General features: G+C 38.8%; 1 protein-coding gene across 1 annotated transcript; it reads right to left on the reverse strand.

Annotated features, from left to right (window-relative positions):
- Positions 1-2,752: 2,752 nt before the first annotated feature.
- LOC127518762 (poly(rC)-binding protein 2) lies at positions 2,753-11,754 on the reverse strand. The gene is made up of 11 exons (XM_051905875.1): positions 11,615-11,754; positions 9,414-9,446; positions 9,218-9,334; positions 7,342-7,473; positions 7,136-7,264; positions 6,834-6,908; positions 6,713-6,754; positions 6,511-6,583; positions 6,369-6,424; positions 3,897-4,066; positions 2,753-3,803 (listed from the first exon to the last, which is right to left on the reverse strand). The coding sequence occupies exons 1-11, from the start codon at positions 11,705-11,707 to the stop codon at positions 3,767-3,769; spliced, it is 957 nt and encodes a 318-aa protein (XP_051761835.1). The 5' UTR covers positions 11,708-11,754; the 3' UTR covers positions 2,753-3,766.
- Positions 11,755-12,624: the final 870 nt, after the last annotated feature.

Raw genomic sequence — 12,624 nt, forward strand, 5'->3', positions numbered from 1 at the left:
CTATTGTGCGAACTTCGGTCACTAACCAGGCTCTGAATCAAAACATCTCAATGGTAATATTGTCTTGTGAGGGGGAAGAAAAACTGTACGGACCAGACTATTGCCTTCCATTTAAATGTGGCTAATGCCAGACATGAAGCCCTCAGGATACAGAACTACAAGTAAGAATTGCTTTAAGTGCAAAATTTTAACTCTGAATGTCTTCTCAGATGAGTCATTAGCTAGTGTTGGGTTTTGCAGCATCACTTTTATGAGTCAGCTTATTATGTAGAAACTGGCATTCATGACTAGTACATAGACTACACAAATTACCTTCACGAGCTCGGATATGAATTTTCAGTTTGGATTTAAAGGACACATTAGCTACTGTTTAGTTTTGTGGACAATGCCAGTTATTTATTCTTGCCTGCTATTGGATCAGCTCAGCTTTTCTCCATATGTTAGTATATTGTGGAAGGCAGGAGCGAAATCACTTGGGAGTAGTAATGAAGGAGGGGATATGTAGGGTGAATTCAGGGTAATTGGGGCACTTTTTCCCATTGAGATGAATTGAAAAAAGTGTCCCAATCAACCTTAATTCACCCCTACATCCTATAAAGCTTACCTATAATAAAACAAATAAAAAACAGTGAAAGAAAACTTTCTTTCAACTAATTCTTAGCCTCTAAATGGTTTCACGTAGGCATACTTGATCAAGTAGGAGACTACATGGCTACCTAGTTACAACGTTGCTCTGTCAAGAGGCTTGTAGAACATTAAAAAGGAAAAGGGAGAAAGCTTGCGTTACAAAGAGGATGTCCATGTTTGATAAAGAGAGACTTTAATGTAAGTTAATATCAGAAACTTTAATATCAGTTCATTTTCAATTATGAGTTCTGTCCAGTTCTGCAAAATGTTGCTGCATATTTGGGAATTTGCATAGTACCCATTAATAAGGAGTTTGAAGTGCACTTCTTAGACTACTAAGGTAAGATCTGTTACATGTTGCTATTTTAAGAGCTATCCAGTTGAAGTTCCAGTTTACTCTGTTTTCTATGTTCAAGGAAGTTGCAAAAATCTGTTCAAGGGTCTGTTTTGTCCCATAGACGGGCAGTTCGCTCCAGTGCCATCCATGCTGTAATGCTCTGAATGAGACGGTGGCTCAGATGGTCAAATGTGACAGATTTCATCAGGGAGATGGAGTTCTTGGTCTTATGTTTGCCTTGGAGGAATTGGAGAATCTCAGTGCATCTCTCCAATCAAACACAGACTATCAGTGGTTTGCTTTCTGTGTGAAAGATGCTGCAGCGATCGACTTGATTTTTTTCTTTGTTTCAAAGCTTATTAGCTGTGTGCTCACATGTTAAAAAGAGTCTTTATTTTATTCTGACAGGTAAGCTTTTGGAAAGGAGGCCTTGGAAGACCTTAATTGGAATGAAAAAAAAATTTTTTTGCTTAAAATTATTAATATAATTTTGTGAGGTGAAACAGAAGCTCTCTGGTGCCAACCCCAGGCCATCTCTAAGGCTGTACTCACAATAGGCACGATCGCCTTGTACTGAGTCCAAGCACGAATGTCCACCTTCCCCCACTGGCCTGCACTCACAATGAAATTAATGGATGCTTCTCAGTTAGAAGGCTGCGTCCTTCCTAGTGCAGTCCTCCTCAGCAGTAAATGCAACACATGGATACTGCGCCTGAGCCCAGCTGAACCATGCCTGAATCCAGCTCTTCAAGCGGGCCTGGCTATGGTTCAGAACGATCACGTGTCAAACAGACTGGACTTTGGGGGTCAACGTGCTCAGTCATGGTTCAGATCATCTAGTGCGAGTAGGACACAACGCCCTCGGACACAGAGGGACACTCCGGTTCACCTCGTAGCTCCTGTTTTCTGCTGCAGATGTTGGCAGAAGAGTCTCCAGGTGTCCCGCTGTGACATCATTCCCAGTTATTCCTCCTCTGTGTGTTTATGCACGCTGGTTGCAGTAGGGAACTAATTTTTCAAATGTTTAGATTTTAACAAAACTGTCACTACTATTTTCTAAGCAATAATAAAAGATTATCCTTAGTACAAATCATGGCCATCTGAGGCCTTTTTCTTCATTATGATGTACCACCAGTACCACCCTGGTAATCAGCATGAAATGCATGTTATTGTTGATGTTTTTGGGCTCTACTTGAACAGGTTTTCATGTTTGAATGTTCATTATTTTCCCCATATTCTTCATTGTTGCAGCTCCCATGCTGCATCCCAAATTGCATACTAAGCATTACATTTGAGTATGAAAAAAAATAAATAACATTTTCCACTTTAAATGTCATTTCTAGCGAGAAATTACTACTGTAGTAATTAAAGATTTAATTCTTACCAAAGCTTTCTGTAGATTATGCAGCCTCAGAAGTCTGTCTAAAATCAGTTTCGTGAGGTGCCTTCATGCACAAACGCTGCCGTACAAGTCATTGCTTGACAAGGCAGCAAAGCAACAAGTCAGCTGCCTAGGTTTTCGGATGCAGCCTCTGTTTAGTTCCTGTCTCTATGAAGCCCCACCTTCTGAAAAGCACAATGTGCTCTGATTGGTCAGCTGGGGCAGAGTGTTGTGATTGGTCATTAGGGAAATGTCCCACCCCTTACCATAACCGCCAGTTTCAACACACTACTAACTCAACCAGGCCCCGCCCCTTTATTCTGCATATGAATTATTTAAATTTTTTCAATAATTCATTACACTCATATGTACATCAGAATACAGAACATAAAAACCACAGGACGCCATTTCATAGTTTCAGCATTTCATGTTTTAATTTTGCATGTTTAATTCTTCATTCCAGCTGCACTCCAAAATCTACAATATTCAGAAAACGTGCACAAAAAGGTTTTAGGTTTTCCTTCCTCCCGCGAGAAAAAAAATAAAATAGAAAAAAATAAAATAAAATAGAAAACATAACTATTACTCAAGCAGAGTAGAGAGGAAACTAGTGTTAAATCTAGAAAGTTCCTTCTAGTCATGTAATTGATCAGTAACTCAGTCGCATCATCATCATCATCATATAAATGTCAATTGGGAATCCTCCAGTCTGGCCTCGAAACCACAGGGTTAAAAAAAATATTCTCTCTAAAAGAAATATTTTCAACTCATTATTATAGCAGTAATGTCATGTGTGCAGAAACTGCAGCATCTCCCAACCCTCCCTCAAACAAAACCTCCAACTTCAGGATAAAGAAAAAAAAAAAAAAAAAAGACAAATATTGAGGAATGACACATATTCAAATGTCAAAAAAACAGAAGTCACCTGAAACCCCTCAGATTCAATGGATCTGATGCAGAAAACAGAGTTCATCCTCTGAAACTCACTTCTAGGACTTTAAAATCTGTAACTTCCTAGAGTTAAATTAAAATAAATAAATGTTCGGTACAGGGAAAGCGTCAATCTATCATTTGTAGTTGCTGCTCTCTTTTTTATTTTTTATGTTTTTATAAGAAAAATCTGAGATAACAAAAACATATTAATGCATTTTCAGATTTTTCCACTTTCTCCACTGTCGCTTCCATATGGTAATGTTAACTGACAAAATACGCAAAGAAAAAAAGACATTAAAAACTGTACGCAAAGGGATTTTAAAAACATTTTCATGAAATAAATAAATAAAATACTTGTGTATATCCATGAAGCATAGCTTGGGTGGGTGAAAGGAAAGGATAGGTTGAAAATACTTGGTTTCCTTTTGCACTTAGAGAGCGTAAATGTGATGGAGGAGGAGAAACGGGCCGGTGGGAGGCGGACAGCATCAGTTCGCCGCCATTCCTGTCGCCTCGGATGAGAGTCTGGAACCGCGAGAGAAGACGAGAAATCAATTACATAGTCAAAATCACCTGAGATCAATATGAATCAATCAGAAGCCTAGAGTCCAGCGTTACCGTGCGTTGATCAGGTACTCGGCCAGGCTGATGCTGGCGGGCGAGCCGGTGATGGTGACCTGCCGGTCAGTCGATCCCTCCACTGGGTTGGCGATCTTGATCTGTGCCCCTGACATCTGACGAATCTCATTGATCTTGGCACCTTGACGGCCGATGATGCAGCCAATCAACTGTCAGAATTAACCGAGACACATCCTGTTACTGGCTTCATTTTAGTCAGACACATGTATTTGCCTTGGTCCCCGTTACTAGCTCGGTGAACAGGCAGCTATACATTTTAAACGATAAATCAAACCATTTTAAACAGCATTTCTCTAAATGATAAACTTTTAAAAATGCACAGGTCATAGACCAATTAAAAATGAACTAGCAAAAAAGTTATTCAAAATGTATAAGATACACACCAGCCTAGTGTTGCCCATTTTTTGGAGATTGTGAGACCGAGACCACAAGTAAATTTATGTAACGGATAGCATAGCAAATTGAATTATGGTCCATTATCAGAAATGGTGTTTAATAAAATAAACTTATAGGATTAAAAGTGTATGAACCTCAAGATTAGGCATTAAAAATCATAATATGTGCAATTTAATTTCACAATAACTACCTCAATATACACCACTGTTCAAAAGACTGGGGGCAAAATGTGTTTTGAGAGTATTACAGTTTTCTACATGTTTTAGATTTAGTCATTTACACACAACACAAAATAGTTTGAAGTGCTTAATATGACACGTTCTCACGTTGTGTCCTTTCGGATGCGTTTGTCCATAGAAATACATTAATTCATACATCACGCCGCTGACATTCATTGTCATCAGTGATTATCATCAACAGGTGTGGGTAATATAACAAAATCTCATGTCAGGATAGAGCTGTGTGATTCTGGATTAAATGACAATCATGATTTTTTTGGTTTAAATAAGAGATCACGATTCTCCCACGATTCTGAATATAAAACTAAACAAAACATGTTATTTACTAGAGGTTCTGACAAAATCGGACTCTAATTGCTGCAAAAATGCTTAATCTGAATGAATTATTTTTTTAAAAATGGTTTTGAATTAATTGACTTATTAAGGGGTTAGTTCACCCAAAAATGAACATTTCTGTCACTAATTACTCCCCCTCATGTCGTTCCACACCCTTAAGACCTTCATTCATCTTCATATATTTTTGATGAAATCTGATAGCTCAGTGAGGCCTGCATTGACAGCAAGATCAAAGGTACTAAAGACGTATTTAAAACAGTCATGTGACTACAGTGGTTCAACCTTAATGTTATAACGCGACGAGAATACTTTTTGTGCCATTTTGCTATTTGGCACACAAAAAGTATTCTCGTCACTTCATAACATTAAGGTTGAACCACTGTAGTCACATGATCTGTTTTAAATATGTCTTTAGTAGCTTTCTGGGCATCTGAAAGTGTTAATTGTCTTGCTGTCAATGTAGGCCTCACTGAGCCATCGGATTTCATCAAAAATATCTTAATTTGTGTTCTGAAGATGAACGAAGGTCTTACGGGTGTGGAATGACATGAGGGATGACAGAAAATGACAGAATTTTCATTTTTGCTGGAACCCTTTAATAAATACTTGATTCATTACTGGATGAATCAGTGTTTTTGAACAAATCTCTTGAATGAATGATTCAATGATAAATACATTTTTTAACAGCCACTTGTCGCCATCTATTGGTGTAACGATGTAATTGATACAACAGTAATTTAAAATGCCAAGTTCGTTTCAGAAGGTGGTTTGCTGTATTTTGATCGTTATTGTAGACATCAGTGTTTATATTCTAAGTTTCAACTTATAAGTACTTCTGTGATAATTAAAATACACTAGTCAACATTTGAAGTGGATCAAAACCTTTCAAAGTTGTCCTAAGACAAGAACGGGTATTGCATTTTGGTTTTAGGACAACTTTGAAAGGTTTTGATCCACTTCAAATGTTGACTAGTGTATTTGTAACACAGAAATAACTACTGTGAGGCTCGCTCTGGCTCAGCACTGCAGCACGAACACAGATTTGCGGGCAAATCGATGTCATTAATAAAATAAGATCGCGTGGGTGTTTGAAGTGAGATTGTGATGTTTTTCAGATTAATCATGCAGCACTATGTTAGGATATGAGAAATTTTATTCCACAATAACGATATGCACATCATATATAGCTGTATATAGCTGTTTTTGAGCACGTACGAGTGTCAGAGTGAGTTAAGCATTAAGTTCATTATTCATGGCTTATTGCGCTCAACTCTTTTAAACTTTTTTTTGCACTCCAGCTTTTTCATCTGCTACACAAATATATTTACATAACGCTATATAGCAAAATCTCTAATGATAGACACTTGAAATCGTCGACACAATATATACAGTCTTAATTATCGGTTCATTGTTGGAAACCTAATAATCATCAAACATCCTAAACATCATCAGCCCGTCCCCTCACAGAAGATGAACTCACATCGTTTGGAATGGTCAGTTCGTGAGAGCCTGTCTGCGCAGATGCGTCCATACCAGCTGCAGAACAGAGAAACACATTCAACTCCATCAGCCAATGAGCAGCTTACATGCAGCGTATCGCATCTGTCCGCATGCGCTCTCACCTGTGAACCCTTGACTGCTGGGGGCCAGAGGGAACGGGCTCTGCTGCATCGCCAACTGGTGGAGTTTAGTGAGCTGTGGAGACAGAGCCAGAGATGTATTACATTACAGTCCAAACACTGCATTTGCAAGTGCTATATGGGGGCGAAATCCCTTCTCAGAGAATTGTGGGAAAACAACAAGAACTTAAAGAGAGTGTCTTACATCAGGCTGAGGAATGGCATGTTGTCCCTGCACCGCGTATGCCTGCAAAACACGGGTTTCAGATTAAACACACATACACACACACACATACTATAGCTGCAGGCGGCAGTAAGATGCTCACCTGTCCTCCTGCGAAAATGACAGGCGATCCTGAGGGTTTGGGTCGGTAAGGGATGGTCACACCTTTGGGAGGCGACTGGAACGAGAAGAGGAGCAGAGGGATGATTCTAATAAACCAATAAGAATTATCAGTTGTTGATTGTATGTTGAGATGTGGGCGTGGCTTAAAAACACTAAATGACTGATTAAGACCAGCATACACCACCAGACTGATGCTTCACTGGAAGATCCAGTTATGACAGTGAATAAACAAACAGTACCCTCATTGACTCTGTTTTGGGTAGAGGAGAGTGTGTGTTTTACCTCCAGCATGACCACACAGATCTGTTTGACACACTCGATGATGGACAGCGGGGTCCCAGCGATAGTGATGGCTCTCTCAGTGGAGTTGGGCAGCATGTCTCCAGCCACCTGTACCTGAGCTCCTGTCGACTGCACACACAAACACACAGGTCAGCAGACGTCTTTATCAATGAACGAAGCAGCGTTAGACGGCGGTGTCCGCTCACCTCCCTGATCTCTTTGATCTTGCAGCCGCCCTTGCCGATGAGCGAGCCGCACTGGCTGGCCGGCACCACGATCCGCAGCGTGACCGGAGGCTTGGAGGTGGCCGTGCTGTTGGACATGGAGCTGCTGATGTCCTGATACACACCAACACGAAATCATCAGTGCTGAACGAGGCCCATATGCATCACATCATTTCATATAAACACGGTGAAAACATGCATACAAACGCTGAGGATTATTTCTACTGGCCCAGTTGAGCCAATGGTTCAAACTTTTAATTGCCATGCCAAAATTTTCACTGGCCCCACCACAAAATAAATAAATACAATAGGTCTAGTTATTGTTTTTGACCCATAACCTTAATAAATAAACTTATGACACCAAAATCTACTAGCCTAACTCATAAAGTTAAAGACAAGTAAACTGATTATTTGTTATTGTTTTATTACTGACAAATTATGAGCAATAGCTAGGGATGCACAATATATTGGCCACCATATCGGTATCGACCAATATAATTAAATTTTCAATGTAAGCCTTATCGGCCCCGATAAGAACATTGCTGATATATTAAAGGCAATAAATAATGGATTATTTCCTTCAGCTGAGATACTTCAGATGTGCACTGTCCGCCATGATGGTTTTGAATTGCTTGAAATATGATTTAAATCACTTAAATGAAAATACAATTAAGTTCAACATGTGCAGCGCAAGTCTGTCATATAGACTACATAAAATTTTAACGATATAAGACCATTATAATTGTGTGCTTGGGACATGGCTTTTAACAGTGAGACTTTTGTTTTTGTAATGAGGCTCTCAAAAATTATATAAAAAATTTGCATTTAGATTCATTGCCCAATATATCGGTTATTGGCATTCAAACAATTAACGGTTATCAGCCAAAATGTAGTTAATTGTAGTTTGATACGAGCGCATGTGAAAAATGGCTGTGAACGCAGAGCGGGGAAAATGTGTAATACAATTTGTCCTAATCATGAGACATGCTTAATATTAAGGGCTTTGAAAATAACTTGTAAGATTAAGATACAGTTAACAAGTTAAAGTTAAAGCAGCTTGCCGTGTCAGCTGCTCTGACAGATTCTTGCTCTGTTTAATGTGTTTGTGATGTGGTGTTTTCCTCAGCGCATAACTTACATTTCACAGGTCTATTCTCCATCTGTAAATGTTAGAAAGTCATACAAATATTTCCATTTTGCTTTAAGTGGACAAGTCTTCTGCTTGCGAATTTCCTCTAAACTTCATAGATTTCCATGAACGAGCACCGCTGCGTATCGCTATAATTCTGACTAAAATATACATTTTGCTAAAATGTTTGTTGTTGAACAATAAATGTGCCATAGAATTTTGCAGAATTGTAAAATGTAGAATTTTAAACCTACAAGTAAGCGTATTTTTGTGATAGCAGTAGCTGTAACGTCTCTATTGTAATGGGGTAATCAAAATAATGTAGTTAATTAGTCTGTTTTTTTTCTTTCTTTCATTTTTAGTTTAGTGAATTTAACTTCTGCTTTAAAAAGCATTTTTATTTTCAGATTGTAAATGTTAGAATGTGATGATTTGACCTTTTGCACATAAAAGCATAGACTACATGGTTATATTCACTATATTTGTTTTCATAGCCTTCAATGTGAACATAGGACAACATTAGGCAGGATGTGACATAAGATTTTTTTTTTTTTTTTTTTTTTTTTTAAATAGATTTTTTTTTTCTAAATCCAAATAAAAATATGTAGAAAATACCGAAATATACAGTTTATCGCCATTTAGCCAAAAATACAGAGATATGATTTTTTGCCCTAAGCTGAACAATGTCAACAGAGCAGTCAGCCGGTCACATGAGGAGATGAGCCGTACCTCCTCTAGCTTCTCGATGATCATGGAGAAGGCTTTGAAGATGGCGGTGGTGGGGCCTGCAAGGGTGATGATGCGTTCGGGGCAGTTCCCTTCAGAAATGTTGATCCGCGCACCGCTCTGTAGAGAACACCATCGCTATCACACATCACACAAAACATGAAAACAGCTGGAGAGGACGACAGACGGCAGATCTCACCTCCTCTCGCATCTTCTTCACCGATTCACCTTTCTGAAACACACACAGCAATTATATATAGTAATATATCAAGAAAACAAGTTATACCTGTAGTAGTTCTGGTTGGCCACTAGGTGGAACTGTGGGTAATTTGCATTGTGCCAACACAAGATTGCAAGGCAGTTTGATTCTAAACTTAGAATTTTATTTTTTAATCTAAACATCAAAATGAAAACCAAACAAAGATATTGAAGACCCATTGTACATTTTTATATAATTTTTATATATATTATATATATAAAAAACATCTAAATATGGATTCACTTAATTAAAAGCCAACAAAATAAATCTATCTTCTCAGAGTTGAAATATTACAATCCAATCAAATGTATTTGACGACTATAGTAAATATGTGAGTGTGTCCTATGCTGTGTTGTGTAAATGACTGCACATGTCCTCTAATCACGTCCTTCACGGAAACACACATGACCTAAAACTGGTTTTCCTGATTATATTCTCAATATTTCGTGATGGCCTCAGACGCAGGATATTCTCGCTTACTATCACAAGCAAGTTCTTGTTCTTTACCACGTCCATGTTCACGATGAACACGCTGCTCATGTATGATGACCTTTAGGTGTCTGTACGTGATTTAAAGCTCTTCTATTGGTCAGAATACTGATATAGGAACTGATATTCACAGGCAAGCGTCATTCATATAGTTTCCCCTGTAAAAACGTCACACTGCTCTGGTATCGTCCCGTGTATCGAGTATCCTGACATTACCATATGCCACATTAAAGCACGTTAACCTGTTCTATTACACCCAATAATCAAAATAACGAACTTTTAAACTAGCATCACATGACTCCTTTAAGTGTGTTATGTGACAGCAATGGTATTGTAAAAATAGTGGAAAAGAGCATGCCGAAATTAACTGTACAATATCGACAGATGCTGATAAATTATTAAAATGTAGGCTACATATGATTTTTATGATAAGCAATATGGTACAGATGTACTAGGAAATAACTAGTGTCAATCTGTGGCAAAACTGCTCTGAAGAACTCATCTGAGGAGATGAAGACAGCAGAAGATGGATAAAAACATTATTACTGTAATGTAGGGGTGTAACGACACCCTCACGTCATGATTCGATATATCATGATGCTGAACCCACGATACGATATTATTGAGATATTCCAACACATACAGTAAAAAGTTAACAAAAAAATGTTGATTAAAATGCTAAATTTGGTATTACATTAGGAGTGAAAATGAACAGGCTTGGACTTGGTGCTGGTTACCCAATGCACAGGACAATGGTGACACCAGAATAAAAATACTCATACTTCTGACGCTGAAACACAGATTTATTTTAGATAAATATTTTTGCGCTCAGTCACTGACTAGATATATACAAGTAATTATAGTAATATATAAGAAATGTAAGCCACTCTTTACTGGTAACAAAGCATTTGGCATTATCAGGACTCATTGCATTATTATACACTATATTCAGCATTATATATAGTAGTTTAATGTAGTACTGACACAAAAACTCTGTAAAGAGTGCGAATTTTTTCCCCTAACACAGTAATTTTCATTTTGGGTGAACTATACACAACACATTGTGGCATTTTTGTATTGCGATATATTGTGACACCATATATTGTTACACCCCTACTGTAATACTTTACTTGTGAGGGGTTTTTGGTCACTATTTGGTCAGTTGTGATTTAGTGATGTTTATTTTTAGAATCATATCAGCATCAAAGACTGTTGAAACTCGTATTAAATAATAGTATTAATATTCAATAGTATGTTTTCTCAGTGATGATTCTGATTGCTGTAATATATCACATCATCACAATAAAACAAGGATTTTTATGTCAAAAGAGTATTTGCTTTACTGCAGTGAGAATGAGACTTTCACACGCTGCATCATGTCCAAACCAGTGACCATAAAGCAGCAAGTGTTGAATCTCTACTGCATTAATTTGATTAGGTTTCCATTTCTGCTTTGATTGGAATCAGACGTCACATGACAAACACCTCGAGTTTATGAAGGTAAAGTGCGACACCTCACAGGAGTCGTGAGAACACGAGATATGAGAGGTTCACGGATTTCGTAAGATTAATGACATACAATATAATTAGTATAAACGTACAGGCAGCATGTGCTCAACAGTCAACCATTTTAGAGTTTTTTGTGAACGCACCTTCCCGATGATGCTGCCCACTTCTTTGCCATGCATGAGCAGTCTTATGGTGAGCGTGACGTTGAGTCCTCCTTCAATCACACCAGAGTCCATGATGATCAATGAGTCGAGCTCGGGATCTTTGGTCACGGATGATTAACCTGTCAACACACACAAACACACCTAAACACAAGTGCATCACAATACCATATTCACACTGCAGATCTACACTGTACTTCAGAGAATACCACGGTCCCATCCAAAACCCATGGTAATACCACAGTACATGCCAGAGTTGAATTCATCAGGCTAGTGTAAACACGCTAAACTGCAGGTAGATAAAAGGTTTATTTTTATCTGCAGCTTATTCCGAAAAACATGAATTCGGGTTACGTTTAAAAACATAAAATATTACTACTATAAACATGAATATAATCCTGGTATTCATGTAAATAATAAATTAAATCCGCGGATTGTTCCTATAAACATGACATCTGAGGCATCGGGTAATGAATCAGTGTGAAGCAGCTTTAGCTCGTGTGTGTTTACTAGCTGCGTAACAGAGCCTAATAACGGCCGACTCCTCTTCACACGAAATATACAATTTTTGGCTGTATTTAGAGCGTTTATTTCTCGATTTAAACTACACAGTGCTGTGGTTAATGTGGAAATATCAACAAACGTCGCGTGAGAAGTGCGGAGGGTGATTAGCACGAGCGCTAAGGCTAGCGCGCGGCCTGCAGGGCCCTCGCGCGCATGAAACGCGGTAAAGTCTCACCTGACGCGCGCGCTCCGGAAGGGGAGAGGGTCCGAGGGTCCGGAGGGTGAGAGGGGGAAGGTTCGGGAGGTTCGGGAGGGAGTTTTGAGAGGATTCGGGGAAGAGGGAAGACACGGCTGCGTGATCGAGCTCCACTCTTACAAAGACAACAAGATGTGTCCCGATCACCTCTCACCCACGACCTTTCTGACGTCACCACGCACTGCCCACGCCCCTCGGCGGCTGCGTACTGCACACTGCGCGAAGTATGTAC

The sequence above is a fragment of the Ctenopharyngodon idella genome, chromosome 9, assembly GCF_019924925.1.
Source record: "Ctenopharyngodon idella isolate HZGC_01 chromosome 9, HZGC01, whole genome shotgun sequence".
In the NCBI taxonomy this organism is placed as follows: domain Eukaryota; kingdom Metazoa; phylum Chordata; class Actinopteri; order Cypriniformes; family Xenocyprididae; genus Ctenopharyngodon; species Ctenopharyngodon idella.

Coding starts and splice junctions, on each gene's coding strand:
- LOC127518762 (XM_051905875.1), bottom strand. CDS start 11,707: ATGGACTCTGGTGTGATTGAAGGAGGACTCAACGTCACGCTCACCATA. Junction 6,584..6,712: donor ATGCCATTCCTCAGCCTGAT/GTAAGACACTCT, acceptor CTGTCTCCACAG/CTCACTAAACTCCACCAGTT. Junction 3,804..3,896: donor GAGTACCTGATCAACGCACG/GTAACGCTGGAC, acceptor TCGCGGTTCCAG/ACTCTCATCCGAGGCGACAG.